Source organism: Podarcis tiliguerta (assembly GCF_965153285.1).
Source record: "Podarcis tiliguerta genome assembly, chromosome: 1".
In the NCBI taxonomy this organism is placed as follows: domain Eukaryota; kingdom Metazoa; phylum Chordata; class Lepidosauria; order Squamata; family Lacertidae; genus Podarcis; species Podarcis tiliguerta.
In genome coordinates, this window is record NC_139534.1 from 45,841,232 (window position 1) to 45,858,274 (window position 17,043).

General features: G+C 41.7%; 1 protein-coding gene across 2 annotated transcripts in view; it reads right to left on the reverse strand.

Annotated features, from left to right (window-relative positions):
- PDIA5 (protein disulfide isomerase family A member 5) overlaps positions 1–17,043 on the reverse strand; it is a 145,115-nt gene that overhangs the window by 102,902 nt on the left and 25,170 nt on the right. For both annotated transcript variants that reach the window (XM_083410050.1, XM_083410051.1), the window contains exons 2-3: positions 9,451–9,577; positions 4,456–4,543 (exon numbers count right to left, since the gene is read on the reverse strand). In XM_083410050.1, the coding sequence (XP_083266176.1) occupies positions 4,456–4,543; positions 9,451–9,577 (215 nt within the window). The remainder of the gene's footprint in view (positions 1–4,455; positions 4,544–9,450; positions 9,578–17,043) is intronic.

Consider the following 17,043-nt stretch of genomic DNA (forward strand, 5'->3'; position numbering starts at 1 on the left):
CAGGCTTCCCACCCCTGTTGGCTGGGATGCTTGAGGAATTTATTCTGTGAATTCCAAAGTGAACTGACCTAACCCCCACAGGCTAATGTGTGGATTGAGCTTCTTCAGGTTCTGCACTTCTCCCAAATTTGTTATATAGCTCTAGACTGAAAAACACACCAAAATGAGTTACAGAATGGTTATTTTAGGATACAAAAGGTTTTGAAATGCATACACTGAGATAAAATATTTAAATATATTAATGCAAAAACAGGAAATAGCATTACTATGAATAAATACATGCAAAATTGATGCTGACTGGTAACAGACTGATTCATCCACCCCTAGATGAGGGTATACCAAGTATAGCTACATTTATAATTAAGGCTTCCAAATTGAAACTGCCTTTTAGAGGGTTCACCAAAAACATTTGCTGTTGTGCACAAGGGAGATGTTCACTGAACAGAACGTCAAGTGCCCATGTGGGTTTGAAGTTAAAAGCCCTGCATGCATGGGGATCTAGAACATGGACAGAGTGCCACGTGAAATATCCCAAAACTTTTTGAAACAAAAGGGATTGGGGTGGGGGGTGGGAATCAGCATCTGTAGTAGCAGATAGCCTGACCCAATCTGCAACTATACAGAAGTGTAAGAAAATAAGAATCCTACTGGATCAGATTGAAGGCTCCCCTCAAGTGTGGGTTGGGGTTCATTATCAATACTAGGCAAACTGTTACACTTTAACACAGTAACTAAGGGACAGGCAATGCATTAGCTGGCCCCTTTCAGACACTGCACTAACCACAGTTAATGTGTATCATAATTCTATGCCCGGACAACACGGTAAACTGTGGTTAACCAAAAACATGGCAAACTGTGGTTAACCAAAAACAAAAGATTCCAAACTCCACAGAAGGAGAGGGGAGCAGAGCGTGTGTGAAAACAAGGCTTGCTGTGGCTGTTCCTGGTTGTGGTATGCAAACTGGACCAATGTATAGCTTACCTTTTGTCCCACAAAGCCTTTATGGCAGGTTCCACTATTGCCACAGTACAAGCCTTTCAAGTGAAAAGCAGTGATGAGAGGGACATAGTGGCCTTTGTGGACTTGATACATTGCCTGTGCTTGTTTTAACTTGAAAACCTAAGCAGTGGTGGGACTGTTCCACCTTCCAAAACACATAGGAATCCCAAGAATTACACCCATAAATATTTTCCAATGAACACACAAGGAAGAAGTAGTGCCACAATTTAATTTACTTCAGGATGAACAACAAGGCTGCACCATAAAGAAGCAGTTTTGAGAATAGCTCCGTGGACAATGCTGGGATCAACAAAGAGATAATAAAATGATGTCGCCTGATAATAGCTGGGGCAGCATCTTCCTTTCTCCCAAGTCAAGAGTAAAACAGTAGCTATAAGAAACAAAACACAGCCAATTTCATAAAAGGCAGAGCTGTCATCGCTGCAGGGAGAGCAGAAGGCAGCAGCCACACAGCACAGCATGCCTGCCAGTCTTGCCAACACACATACACACACAATGTTTCTTTCTTCCCCTGTTCAGAAAACTCGCTATACTGTGTGATATGAGAAGCAAAGCCAAAAAAATAAATAAATCTGTGCTACTGGGAAAGGAAAACGTAGCAGCCAAACAAACCGCTCCTTGTCAATATTTATCAAACAAACTGGGCATACACAGTAAATACCCCCCAACATCTGTGTAATTTGCTCCTTCAGCCTTGAGATCCTTGAGAAGGAGTTGCAACATGTGTTTGCAATGGGAGGGTCTCTCTGCCTCTCTCCTCAGGCACCTCCCTGAAGCAGTTCTTGTTAAGACTTGTGGTTTCAAAGTGCCTGCAAAAAAAGCTAAGTCATTGGGGGCTGATGACAGAAAGACACACCAAGGCATTTCCATATTGTGGGAACTCTCGCAAAGTTAACAACTAAGTAAACAAACCAACATAGAACTTTCTTTCCAATAATGCCATGAGAAACAATCAAAAATGCAGAAAATGAACCCTGCCCAAGGCAAAACACTGACACAAGCTTAAATCATTGTTTGATTTGCAACACATTTCTCCCAGTTACTATTCAGATCCAGCTTCTTACTTAAACACAAACACACACTGAATCTTTTAAAAGATTTAGCAGTTTCTGCTAGGACACATACAATTGTAGAGTTGGAAGGGACCACAAGGGTCATCTAGTCCAACCCCCTGCAATGCAGAAATCTTTCACCCGACGTGGGGCTCATGATGCAAGACAGCCAACAAATTGAAGCACAAAAGTATATTATGGGAAAGCATTAGTGTTTCCCGAGACATATCAACAGCCCCCCTAAAGGTTTGACTCCAAAGTTACATGCAAGAATATAAGACAGTGATTTTGCTGAAGGGCATGTAGTGACATTTAGTTAGTGGCACAACATTGTCAGACGCTACATAGAACAGAGAAGCAATGTGGTTCCTGCCAAGAAGGCTCATGATCTAAGTTCAATAGGACAAAAGTGAAGGAGAGGACATGACCTGAAGATGGAACAGTGGGGGTCAAAGTGATACCAGAGATTTGAAGGAAGGCAGTTGTGTGAGAAGCAATTTAAGCATGGCAGCTAAGGCCATGTTCACTTGAACAGTTATTACAGTTCGAAGAAGTCCACAATGGAAGTAAAATCATTGAAGGAAAGGAAGGATCCACTAAAGGGATCTCACTCTAGAAAGAACAGCAGAGGAACTCCTGGGATAGGGGATACTTTAGCAGAGTAGCTTCTAAAATTCTGAATGGGGGAACCATGTGAATCAATTGTGAATCCAAATTCATTTTTTGATACGGCGAGCAGAAACTGGAACCAATTACTTTTTTTAAATGAACTTGCCAGGCACTGATCAGACTATTTTTAAACAAGATAGTTTGGACTTTGGAGTCAGTGCAAGACCCAACGCATCCTCAGTGCTACTCTCAAATCTGCTTTGCGAATGAAGCAATCCTGGAGCCATTCCAAGAAAAGTACTTTTGCAGCTCATACAAGTGGCATGCAGCAAAATTCATTAAGATGGGGATGGCTAACCTGTGGCCCTCCAGTTGGTGTTGGACTCCCATCAGTCCCAGCCCATCAGCCCCAGTCAGCATGGCCAGTGGTCAGGGACGGATGGAAGTAATAATAATAGTACAGCAGCATCTGGTTAGCCAATCCTACATTAACGCAGTATCTGTAAAGCACACTTAAAGGCTCGGGAGATACCAACTATATTATGAATTATATTTAATAATCAGCTAAAAGAGATTCTCAAATAAATTCCAACCACGTAATAGAAGCATAGGAAATTCTCCACAAGCAAAGTAAAGGCATAACAGAACGTTCAGTGCCTTACCACTGCCTATCCTCCTCTCTCAAGGATATGCTGAACATATACAAAGATGTACTTAAAGATGATGCTTCTCCCCTTAAAATGGTACCCTAGAAGGTGCTAGAAGCACACCAAAAGCTTATATACACTGAAATCCTCCATACTCCTCTGACAGAGGGAGAAACAAATAACTTAAAGATTACTTGAATGCAGGGAGAAAGAACCTGTGCCCCTCCCAAGTGCTGTTGTACTACAACCCACACAATCCCTGACAATTGGCCATGCCGGCTGGGGCCGATAGGACTCCCAGGAACATCTGGAGGGTCATAAACTTATCAAAGGCATGTGATCTAAATCTCCCAGGACCAACGATACCTGTCGGTCAGAACATTGCAGGTTTTATCCCTTTGTTCGGTTGTTCTCCCTAAAGCAAGGGGTACCGGGAAGACCACATAAAGCAGCAGACCAGCGTGTAGGGGACAGAGGATGATAATACTGCCTGAATGAATGGAGCCAAGGAGGAATGTGGTAGTTACAGAGTGTTGCACAGAAAGGCAGCAGGTGGCTCTGCCTGTGTGATATTAGTGTCAAAACCTGCGGATGCTGACGTTAGGCATGTTAGAAACAATATAGCAGGCAGGCCCAATAGGTAGATTGTGACGTCTGTGGTAGATCACAGGCTCCCCTAAAAAAAGCTTTGACCTGAACCCCAAAAAGGGGGTAGATCACTCTGTTAGTAGATCACAGTCTCTTGGGAGTTGGCCACCCCTACAATACAGTGGTACCTCGGGTTAAGAACTTAATTCGTTCTGGAGGTCCGTTCTTAACCTGAAACCACTTTAACTAAAGGGGCCCTCGCTGCCACCGCCACACAATTTCTGTTCTCATCCTGAAGCAAAGTTCTTAACCTGAGGTACTATTTCTGGGGTAGCGGAGTCTGTAACCTGAAGCGTCTGTAACCTGAAGCTTCTGTAACCCGAGGTACCACTGTATAGGAAGCCGTGGGGAACAAAGGACAATGCTTTCTCCTTGCCACATAAAGCACACAATGGCAGCAAAATCTTGCTTGTTTAGACATGGGCAATTCACCAGGTGCAAGAAGGGAGGGCACCATATTGGGCAGGACATTACATACCCGCAATCTATCCATGATATAGTACCTCGGCCTTTCACCGCTTGGGCTACATCAGATAATAACCTGAGTGAAGTGTCAGCAGCAGCCGCTGGAAAAGAGAGCAAAATAAATAAATAAATAAATGTACTGTATGTATTGAAACAATAATTAATATCCAGTGCAACTCTGCAAAATTCTTTGCTGAAACACTTTCACTAAGTTCTCCCTGCCAGAAAACAAACAGTTGCCAGAGGCAGCATAGGCTTTTCCCTCAACATTTTACTAAGGGCTGGGATCCAAAGAGCCACTTTAGATATGCCCAAGAATTTGAGCGTGCTCAGTAGGATTTTAGATTCTTCCTTCTTTGGAGACTCTGCTCCATACCACACACTGTTTCTGGATGTCAGTTTCAAGTGTGGTTTACCATCTGTCATGGATGTTGTTGAAATGTCACAAGCCCAAAACCTCCTTAGGTACGTGGAACAAATTACATTCACTTTAGGTCAATGAATACAGTAAGGCAGATGTGATGAACCTTTGGACCTCCAGATGTTGCTGAACTACAGATCCCATCATCCCTGGCCTTGCTTGCTGGGGCTGATGGGAGTTGTAATACAGCAACAATTGGAGGGCCCTATCTGCAGTAAGGAAACTATGTTTGCCTACCTTTCATCATGCTGATCTTCATGGCTAAGCAATTTCCTCTCTAACTTTTAGCTTCCCCAAGCAAATATGTCCCTGCTCCCATTCGTTCCCCCTTCCATGTGCTTGGGCAAGTTTCGACACTGACAAGTAAGTTTTTGTTTTAGTCAGTCCATACCAGGACACCAAGAACAGAGTCAGCACAGGTTCTAAGTAGAGGCCAGTATGAGATGCTTCCGTGTTTGTTTGGCAGCATGAGACAGTCTCCCACCCCTGAGCTGTACTTGGGAAGATACAGCCAGAACCAACCCATGTTCTGAATCAGGAACCTGCTGGTGTTCAAGAATAGCAAGAGTCAAATACGAAGCTGCTCAATGTGCATCTAGTTGTTGTCCCACCACACCATGCCCATCTCTCAAGTCCCATTAAATGGACAGCTCTCCTACTATTCTAGAAACCTTATCTCTGATTCATTGGACAGCTCACCATCCTCAATGGCAAGATTGAAATCTGAGCCATGGTGATGAGAACAGGGCAAACAGTAAGATATCTTCAGACATATAAAATATATTTTCTAGGGAGGGAAAGTTGAACTCTGAGAAGACTGTCCCCTTTCCTTGCAGTTTTTACTCAAGTAGAGTTTTGCATAACATTAGTTAATATTTTTACCACAACTGCATTTAGCTATATTGTTTTAAGTGTGAATATTTTACACATGTAAATCTCCTCCATCTATTTAGAGAGCTAATCTTAGCTTCTTTTCCATTGCTTAATGTGAAAAATCTGATAGATTGTTTTTAACAGTCAGATTCAGCTCCGATTTGTGTCATGCATCAGATATGAGGCACATATTTTTTAAATAAAAAAAATGATAGTAAGATAACGTCTACAGAAATCTTTTAGGAAATATTAATGCCCTCCTATTCTGTATGTTCGGATATGCTGTTAGATACCCCACTTGAGAGCAAAAAAACAAGACACATAGGCCAGCACTGCTTTAAAATCCTCTTCCAAATTCAGAGAATGAAGTTAGAAACCATGTTGCAAATTGAACTTTAAGAGTTAGTACAGAAAGACAAGAGCAGAAAATGAGCTTGCTATTCTACCTTATGCTACCAATAACATAAATATTTTAACAGCAATTAGGTCACACGAGCATCCATTGAAAGCTATTTCACTTTCTAGAGAAATTGAGGAAAAGTTTATCCTTCTGCTACAAGTGCCTTATCTGAATTTTAAAGGAAATCTTACAGTAGAGAGGTAGGTGAAGAGGAACAGCATTTTCACTCTTCTCCCCTGCTACTATCAAACCCACTGTTTTAGAATGCATGGATAGAGAGAATCTGATACACCGTCATAGTGCTGTGAGGAGAGGAAGAATCCCAAATACCCTTCAGGAACAACCAGCAGGAGACTCCAGGTGCTCAGACTCCTACATGGTCATGTGGTTCCAAAACAGGTGAGAGGCAGCTCACACACAGTATGAATTGAGGACGTTCCTTCTCAAACATAAAAAGTGAACTTTATGGGAATATTGTAAAGGCAGACTGACAGATGTGAAGAGGAATTCTAATTAGCACCTACATAATCCCTTCATTTAAGATAGTTCTTTTCCACAAACAACTTCTACTGCAGAGAAAGGTAACTTGGGTTTACATTATATTAAGAAAAGAGGTAGCAATATCCCAACTCTGAAAAATAATTCCACTCTACAGATTTGTTGAGCTATTCCTTGTTGATGACAATGTGCATTGTTTTGCTGATAATTAGCAATCCACATTATCTTGCAAGTTATATATTTACTTTTAATATATAATTATTAATTAGTGGGTATACTGTATGATATAGTTCTGGATTTCTAAATGCTCAATGGCCTTTCTAGATCAGATTGTTCCCATGTGGTGTCCCAATTTTTTTGAAAATCTTACTAGCACTGTGGGCCTTTTTTTATTATATGCAATGCACAAATGAAATTAATTATATTCTCTGATAACCAACAGCCATAGCAGACCATAATGTTTCTGCTTTCTACTTGTGGCATGCTGCAAATAGTATGATATACATTATTCTGTATTATCAATAAAATGTACTTATTATTTAATTATTCACTGCTATCAATGTGCATTGTGCTTTACAGTGTACATAAGGTCAGGTCCTTGCCTCCCAAATCTGAATTTGACATAGGAAATTATACTGGACACAGTGGGTTTAAATTCTGCATAAGAATGCATGGGGCCACTATTAGTTACCTCTTCTGGAAGAGCCATAAAGTCCAAAAAACAAACAAACCCCACATCAACAGGAGCAGACAAATGTATATGCTCCTGGACGGCACTCTAACAAGATAAAAAAGTATTTAAATATCAGTGACGTGTATAAAGAGATGAGCAATGAAAATTACTCTCTGGGAAGACTACCCTCTGTCAGAGGCACCATCTCCCCAATATCACATATGCTAGCTTATGTGTGCAAAATCCCACCTGACCTTTATTAAAGGGGAGTGAGAGAAAGGGATGGGTGTAGTAACAGATGACAAATGGAGCTATGCAGTCCCTTAGTGGTGGAGAGGCCATTTCTAAGTGTTGTTCACCACTGGTCCTTCCCTAGTAACTCTGAAGAAGTTTTTTCATTGGAACAAGTGTTTCAGGACACTTTATAGCTGAGTCCTGTTGAATTATTTTGACTTTGATATTAGCACAGACATTACTCCAAACCATGGTTTGTATTTAGAATCTGAACCATGTACTGAACTTCCAAACTCACAGGCAAATCGTGCATTATTTCCACTTGTTTGCTTTCATTTTCTGACAGCTGAGCAATCCAGGCTCTGGGGGGAACTGTGGACATAACTATTGTTTGTCAACTCCGACAGCACTCGAAATCACAAACCCACTTTAAACCATGGCTGCAGCTTCTGGTCTGCTGGCCAATCTTCTTAATCATAGTTTTGGAAGGTGGCTTAATCAAGCATCTGTTCCCTTTCCTGTCCCCTCCATTATCTAATTAATCAATAGAAATTAATAAAAGAGTCCTGCCTTAGTAGCAAGAAGAGATGAACCTCAGTCACTTAAGATTCCATAAAATTCTGCCCTTTAATCTAATTATGTTGCAGTCAATGTAATATATTCTGAAATCAGATAAGTTAAAAAAAACCCCTAATTCTTGAATAAGCTTCCCCAAACAAGCTACTTGGGAGAAGCAGCTCTCCCCCTTTCAGAATAAGCAACAAGGGGGCTTAAGCCTAAGAGCAACTGAAAACTGTGTAATAAAATTTAAAAACCAACATCTCTTGGCTTGTTCCTCTTCCTCACCCAAAGGGGGGGCTCAAAGAGGGAATAAAAAAGCATTAAAGAGACCAATTTGATCTAATTTCCAAGCTAATGTGCAGATCATACATCTCCTGGCCAAGTAAATATCACAGCCATGAAATATTAGGCGTAATTAGCCTTTCTGCACACAGTGCCCTAAATGGACCAAGCTCTTGCAAATAATCTTGCCAAGAGCAGCTCACAATCCAGTACAGACAATTAAAAAGAGAGAGAAAGAAAGCAGAAGAAAAGCTGTACTATAGAATCAGGGATGGAGGCAGAAGGAGGAAACCAGCAGAGAAAAAAAGTTGATTGTAACTGAAAGAGACAGCAAGTGGGTGGCTAGCAGACAAGAAGTTAAGAAGGGTATTTCAAGCGGAGGTGAAGCATAAGAAGATGCAAACGGAACAGACCAAAGGCCGGGGGGGGGGGGGGGAGAGAGAGAGAGAGAGAGAGAGAGAGAGAGAGAGAGAGAGGAAACAGAAGGATAAACACAAATGCTGGTGACACCAACTTGGTGTGTGGGAATGCTTGTATAACTAGGCGTAGAGGAAGGAAAATTGCTCTTTTTCACACACAGTGTTTATATATTATATATATATGATAAAGGGCAAATAAAACTATTGCTGAGAACATCCTTGATGTGTGTTAAGAGAATAAAGGGAAAAGAAATGGTATGAAGAGTGCCTCAAGGCGAAAGAGTGGAATGACTTGTGTGATGTTAAGCCGAAAAGCTTACCAGATCTGCCTCCATCTGTGCTTCTCGTTATAGGACTGCTCTTACAAAACAGAAGCGATACATCATTTTATTTATAAAAGTTATAAAATTTTAAAAAAACTTATTTTGTTCGGTGTAAGGACAGGAAGGAAAATAGCAAGAGAGAAATGAATTCATTCCGGGGTGGGGGGGGAATCCAAAGTTTTATCAGCAAATGCTTATATAAGTCTGCAAAACAGTCTGCTGTTTATCAGATATACAGTATATAAGGTCTGAAATCAAAATTTAACTTTAAAAAAATAATAATAATCCTAAACCTTTGCTTGTTTTTTAATGAGCAGCACTCACAAGATTTGGAATATAGCACCAACACATTGTTCCGTGTTCTCAGGAGCTTCTTGAAGTCCTTCTGATCACTAATTTTCTCTATCAATGGGGACATCTTTGCTGATAATAGGCAGGCTGGAAAGATGGTCTGCAATGGAAAGACAAAGAGAAAAACAAACAGGCACATTACTATTAAGACACAACCTGTTTGCATGACAGGGCGCAGCAGAGCCAAAGGGGGCTGAATACAAAACAGGCAGCAATAAAACATGCGACATAAGTATGGGGTTAAACAGGCCACAGCTGTATTGATTACAGATGTCAGCAGGTTTTGGCATAGGGAATGGGTATGTATCCTTAAATCAACTAGCCCACCTGTGAGTTGTGGATCAGCAGGGTTGATCAAGGTTACAGGTCACCCTATGACATGAATCAATTCCAGGAAACCTCCATAACCACCATTTGGGGGTGCTGTGGCCCGTCAGCCCCCGAGTTGAGTGTCCGGACAAGTAGCTCCTCCCCAAGCTCTATAACCAGTGGAAGAACAAAGTGGCAGTAACTTTTCCTGCCAACTACCCACACTCTTGCACACTCCTAGGGTGGATCTACACACAGGAAAAAACCGCTATAAATAAGTCAGAAATTAAATCATTATAACAAAAGGGGGGAACTATGTAAGATCACATAGAAAAGTTTTCTGCTCTACAGCGCCATCTGGTGTTGCATGTTTATAACACATTCAAAACTGTTTTTTGACTAATGTAGCCGAGTCCCTATTTAACCATGGTTTGGTATAGCATCACATGTGAATTGGACCACTGGTTCTTAGTCCACAACCTGCCACATGCCTTCCCAGACACAAAGACCTACCTGAAGTCTAAAAAATGCAGATATGAGACAAATGTATCCCTAAACAGGTAAGCAAGTGAAAGACCCACTGTAGGGTAGGGGTGGGAAAGAAAGCAATGCCCAAATTTCAAACCACTATGAGTCATAGGACTAGAAAGCCATCTCATAGCAAGGCAGAACACTGGTTGACCTTGCTCAGTTTAGTCTACACAAACTGGCAAAGGCTCTCCAGGGTTTCAAACGGAACAATCCCAGTCCTACCCTGACACAAAACATGTGCTCTCCCAATGACCCATGTCCCTTCCTCTGCTTGATGCAGCAAGCAATCCTGGGACACCAATGGAAACAGACCCCAAAGAGGTCATGGAGAAACTAAAAGGGTTTACAACGGGGGTACAACAATCCCTCACACCATCCAGCAAGGTAGTGGCATTGGTTTCCATTAGAACTGCATGGTAAATATATATTAGACACAATTAAAAGGCCTAATGGGGGCACTCAAAACAGGTTCCTAGCAACCATTAGGGAACCCAGCAGAAACAATGCTATCCATGGCCACAGCTTCTACACATTCCTGGAACAGGTATCACTGACCAAAAATAGACATCACCTGTCTTCATCATCTTCAGAACAAAAGGGTTAGGGAGGAAGAGTATGCAGTAGCAAAGGATGATTTTTCAGGGATCAATATGAACGCCAAAAAATCCCACTTTATTTTCATGGCAATCAACATTGCTGTTGGAGGCTATAAGAGATATTGCAATTATTGCATTGTCTGCCTCCCAATGTCTGTAGGCAAGCTGTTATTGAGTCTAACTCTTGAACAAGAGACATACATTCTAGCCCTGTAGTCTATTAAAACACTGTGTTTCTCCTGCAGCCTCTTCACTTCCCCATTCAATGCTATTACTTAGTGAAAGCCTCCCCCTCCCCAACTATGTGTTTTTAATATCCGCTGCACCGGTTTGGAGCTATGAAGAGTGAAAAACTGAAGAAAGTTTGAATTCAAACACCTCACACAAAGAGGTGATCAAATAAGACGAACAGTAAATGTGTAAATTTGAAATGCAGCCCTGCATGCACTGATATGATGGTAATACACCAGGGATGCTGAACTGAGGGCAGCATTCCCTGTGACTTACTCCTCAGGGAGTCACATACCAGGAGCGGAGTTGGTAGTGGCCGGGGATAAAAGTGGGCAGGGCAACCCCTTTTCTCCCCAATATCCCTCTTCTCTCTCTCTCTCTCTCTCTCTCTCTCTGCCTCCCTGCCCCCCATTCTGCTATCCCAAGTTGTCCCTCACCACATGTGACAGTAGTCTCTCATTACACACAACCTGCTCAGACAGAATATATGTGACCTGCTGCGCTGCCTAAACCCCTTTGCCGTTCATGTGATTTCTCAGGGGAAGTGTGCATTTTCGGAGGCCAGAAAAATGTGCTGCAGCACACTCATTTCTTTAATGTGTGATTACAGGAACAGTTCTGAGAATTAACATGCCGTGTCTGTAATTAATGCTTGTTCCCTTCTTATAGCTATGAGGGGGTGTCCAGTATTACTTTCTGCCTGCTGAGTCTAAAAGCTGGAGTTACTTACTTTAAAATGCAGTGCTTACCTGCTCAAAGCTTCCAATACACTGCGGGAAGTCGTGTGTCTCCGGAGAGTAAATAGCACACTATGTAAATTAGGATTTTAATACAATCAAATGGATTTTAACCATGTCTCGCCATCACCAGATTCTGTAGCAAAATCCAGGTGGCCTTATTAAAAGAGATGCTTATAGAGGTAGCTTGGAATTATTCCTCCCAAAAATGGAAATGAGGCAGTGCAAGTTTCAGTAGAGTTTTGCTGCAGCATCATACACCCCCTGGGGGAAACACAATCTTAGGCACTACATGCCTCCACACACTTGTGTCTTCTGTGTCACTTCTGTTGTATGACACAGCTTGCAAACATTAATTCCTGTCAAACAGTGTTTAAAACATGAATTTATATCCCAAAAGTAAATTCTGCCTTATGTTATACCCCCAAATGATTCATGCAGTAACGGAGAATTTCCTCAGTTTCTGCTCTGAACCATAGGCACAGGTGCCATGCCATTTCCCTTGTATGGCGGGCCTCCAAGTATCCCACTGGCACTTGCTGAATAAATCACCACCATTTCCTCTGTATTAAGATTAATGTTTTGCCCTGTCGAGGCCACAGAACCTAAATGTTCACTGCAAGTGTTCTGTGCTGGCAGGTGGAATATGGAAATCTGCATATTCATGCTTAGGCCTCTGCATCAGATATTCAGTAGGTGATCGAGGGCATCCCAAGAACTCGTCACCTTGAGATAAGCACTGTGGACTACATGACATTTGCAAGTTGATAAGAGTTAAAAAGTCGGATAATGCAATTCTCTTTTCAGAAGCAGCTCCGTGCATTAATTCAGACATCAGGCCACACTCCTCTAAGCAAGACACTGGGCTTCCTCTGTAAACAGCTGCTAGGAGTTGTCATTAACTCACTTGGGACTCCATGCAGTTGTAATGTCTCTCTCACATGAATGAGGAACAGGAAGCATAATCTACTTAAATCTTTTCCCAGAGGTGTGAGGGGATCCATCTTAATAACTCTGGAGTGATGGGTGTTATTTTTGACCAATGGCTTTTTTAGACATCCTTCTTCTGGGCCTTGAGAATGTCATGAGACCAAATGCTCTAATATTCCTCTTCTCCCCTTCCCACCCCTCATTGTTTAGGTTTTTTATGTCAGTTAGTAGGGAGTGCCTGCCACTGCCCAGGAGTTTATTTTTTTTTAGAAACCAAAAAATATTGTGATTTTTAAGTGGATTGTGTGTTTTGTGAGCTTGGGCCACTCACATAAAATACTGGGCAATTCAAAATGGCATTTTCATTTGAAGTGGAACCTGGTATCCAGACATTGATGAAGGCTGCTACCACAATCTCAGGAACCCTCATGCTGTGTGTGGCAATGGTATCTTAAGAGGTGGCCAAATCTATGCCAAAAAAACCATTGACATCACACCAAAGTCAAATTTCAAGTCCACCATCTTGATTCAAAATGGCACCTGGCACCCAAAGATTAACTTATACCCCCCCCCACCTGCAACTCAGGAACCCTCACGCCAAGTTCAGCAAAACTATCTTGAGAGGTGGCCAAGACTATGCAAAAAAAATAGCATAGTCACCTGTCAGGGAACTGCCATCGGAGCTGGAGGCGGAGAGGAGGCTCCAGAAGGATGGCGGAGAGGGTCCCAGCAGGGAGAGAGGTAGCTCATCTGCTGGGGAAGGAAATCAGCGTAACACCAGTGGAGAAGGGGGGCAGATGGGGGAATCGGAGAGGTGGCTCCAGGACTCTTCGCTGGAGACCAGCGGAGAGGGCACAAGTACTCCGCTGCCCACACCCACTTTGCGCAGTAGACTTCCGCGCAAGCAAAGTAGGAGGAGACTGGGCGTCAAACAGCTTCTATGCTGGAAGAGGTTCAAGAAACGCCCACTGACGGATTCTGCCAGCGACTGAGGCAGCCACGGAACTTAAGGCTGTCCAGACAGAAAGGGTTCAACCAGGCAACCTAGCCAGGAGTAACGGCAACTTACGCACGAGCAACCCCTAGAACCCTTACATCACCAAAGTCATGTTTTAGTCTGCCATCTTGATTCAAAATGGTAACCTTCACCTAAATGTCAATGAGGAATGCCATCTCTACCTCAGGGATAATAATAATTTATTTATACCCCGCCCATCTGGCTGGGCTAAAATATATTATTTTCTTTAAATGGACAGTGTAATTTGAGAGTATTACACTAAGAATCAGGTTAAATCATGCCAAAGTCACATTCCTGACTGAAAATGGTGCCTAGAATCTCAATGCTGACAAAGACCACAGCTCCCACCTTGGGAACCCTTGTGCTAAGTTCAGAGATACCAATAAAATGAGCACAGTCATGACAAAGTCACATTTCAGTTTGCCATCTTGATTTAATATGGTGCCTGGCATCCAAATATCAATATAGACCCCACCTCACAAACTGTCTTCTGCACCTCTCTGGTTCGTAGGTATTGAGGCTCTAGCAAAAAACAAAGTACACCCAACAAGCCTGAATTCTATGTTAGGCTTTCAGGGAGCTTGTATTTTTCAAGTCCCAGGTAGGAACATTTGTATCTCCATATATAGCTTTTCTCCATGAAAAACTGTGAAGGTAAGAATCTAGTTCACTGTCAGCTTACAGAATAAGTAAGCCTAGTTCCACCAAAAGCTCTCTGACCACTGGTATTGGTCAAGGAGAGCAATTTACTCCATACATTCTGTTTTTGATCACTTATAGTCATTACAATGCAGATCAACTGCTAGGACTGGCATTTGCAACCGTTAACCCTATGGCTGGAATATACACCGTATTTTTCCGTGTATAAGTCGCCCCATGTATAAGGCAACCCCTATTTTTTTAACCCAAAATTAAGAAAATGCACTATGCTTTACCTGTGTATAAGACGTCCCCTTATTTTAAACGTCAAAAAATTAGGAAAAAATATAGTCTTGTACATGGAAAAATATGGTACTTTTCACTGCCATTTACTTTCATTAAAAAACCCTGCAAATTCCTCTAACATTAAATCCAGGAATTTCAAGTAAGTTAGATACAATTTTAACGTTAAACTGAATAATGAGTATATTATTTTTTTGTCATTTTAAAAGACCCAGACAGAAAGAGCAAAGAGGAAAAAGCAAAAACCTCTGGCCAAATACATCAAGACTAGTATGCTACCAAAGAAACACACTTTATGAATGCTGGGATATGACTCAAGGGATAGATTCACACTACATTGTTTGCAAAAAGACTTCACAGAAGGTGCTACAAGCCAGTCTAGGCAATAAAAAAACCCCTCTATTCATTTGTTTTACACCCAAGGTCACAGAAACGGATGAGCACATGTTACGAGGTCAGGAAAGTTGACACACATTTCTGGAAAGGAAATCTGTCTGCTTCTCCTGTGAAGCTCATAACAAGCAATAAGAATCGGACACAACTACTGAAGCTTGCCATTCGACATGTGCAAGAGCACACATCCACAACCTGTAAAGTCAAAAATTTATTTTGTTGAAGGCATCGACGCAATTGCAGCTTTGGAATCCAGTTTCTGAATTACTGAAAAACAGTGCTTTTAAAAGCATTATTACAATTGTTAACATTTGTTAGATAAACAGGATCACATCAAGCCAGAAATGATCTGATGTGGGTTCCAGCTGAAGAGGGCATCAATTATTCTTGTAGGTATACAGGAGATAAAAGTGAACAAGATGTTAAAAGGACTGCAGTGGCAGTAATGGCTTTCCTCCCGTCATCATGTGCTTATGCACTGTTGCTGAGAGCTGCTCTGAGCGATGAAACATTTTCTGTCTCTGCAGTCTTAGTCACTCAGCCCACTTCTGCAATGCCCCTGTGAAGGAACTCATCAACATTTTGTGTATGAAATTGTTCACATCTAACACGATTTAGCTATCTTACTGTTGAAGCAGAATGCAAGCCAGAGGTGTCACTGGTACTACCTTGTTCTGTTTGCTTAGATAAGTTTCACACCGTTTCCTTCTCCAATGGTAACAGAAGGCTTGAGGAAGTGCGTACAATCATATTTCTTTTGGATCCTTGCCGATCATGGATGGTTCCGACTGAATGAGAAAAGAACTGGCCCTATGCAGAAGAGTATAAATGTGCCCTTAAGAGAGAAAGGTGCCATCATCTCTTAAGGTAATAGCAATCAGGCTCATTTTGGATGCATTGCCCCACAATCAGTGGGGCAGCTACACATAGCTGCATTCAAATATCATACAAATAACAGTTTGTTTATTCATCCAAACCAGACTACTCAAACACAATGGGTATCAAACCATGGTTTGAAGCTGGTTTGCAAAATGCAGATTATGCTAACCATGGTTCACCATTGTGTCAAAAATCACAAGCCATTGATAGTCCACAGTTAAGATTATTACACAACCTCAAGAAACTGCTGCCCCATGGAGACAAGAGATGAAGTAAATTGATGAGCAGTTGTGAGAGGAACACACAACCAGGGTGTGCCTGCTATACATCTGAAAGCTCAAACTATGGTGTGATTCTGGGTGGCACAAACCTTAGTTTTGCACAATATCTGGACTGACATGGCAAAATAAGAAGGGACTTCAAAGCACTTTAAACTATGTGCCAGCCATACTTACTATCCCTAAACTCAAGAATCAAAACTCATTTATACCCGACTTGGAACATATAATCAGATTCTGCAGTTACAAATTATTCACTTTGTAAAGGCCTGAGGGAACATAAGCTCTGGGATTCATGTACTATATTCAGATTGAATGACTCTGGGGTGTTAAAACCAATGTGCAAGAAATTACAAGACTACTACTTTTATCTAAAGTGTTTTTCTCTCTCTCCTCTTCTTTCCCTGATCTTCAGAGCTGAATAATTATCAGGGTTTTTTTAGATTTTCCATTTAGCCTTCAGGGCAATATTTATTAGTGAGATAGTCCCTTGAGTTCTTCCATTAAATTTTCCAGCAATCTCTGTAAATTGTAGAATTGTTGCTCATGTAGGCATTGAAAGACCACTTGCCTGCATTCCAGATAAACATGAGAACTATTTGACGTTGGTTAAAAAGTTGCAGGCCTTGCGTAAGGGTGCATTTTTCAAATTTTAAAAGCTGCAAAACTGGCTTACACTTGACCAGGGCAGCAGTGTCTACACAAAATCTAGCTCACTTTTA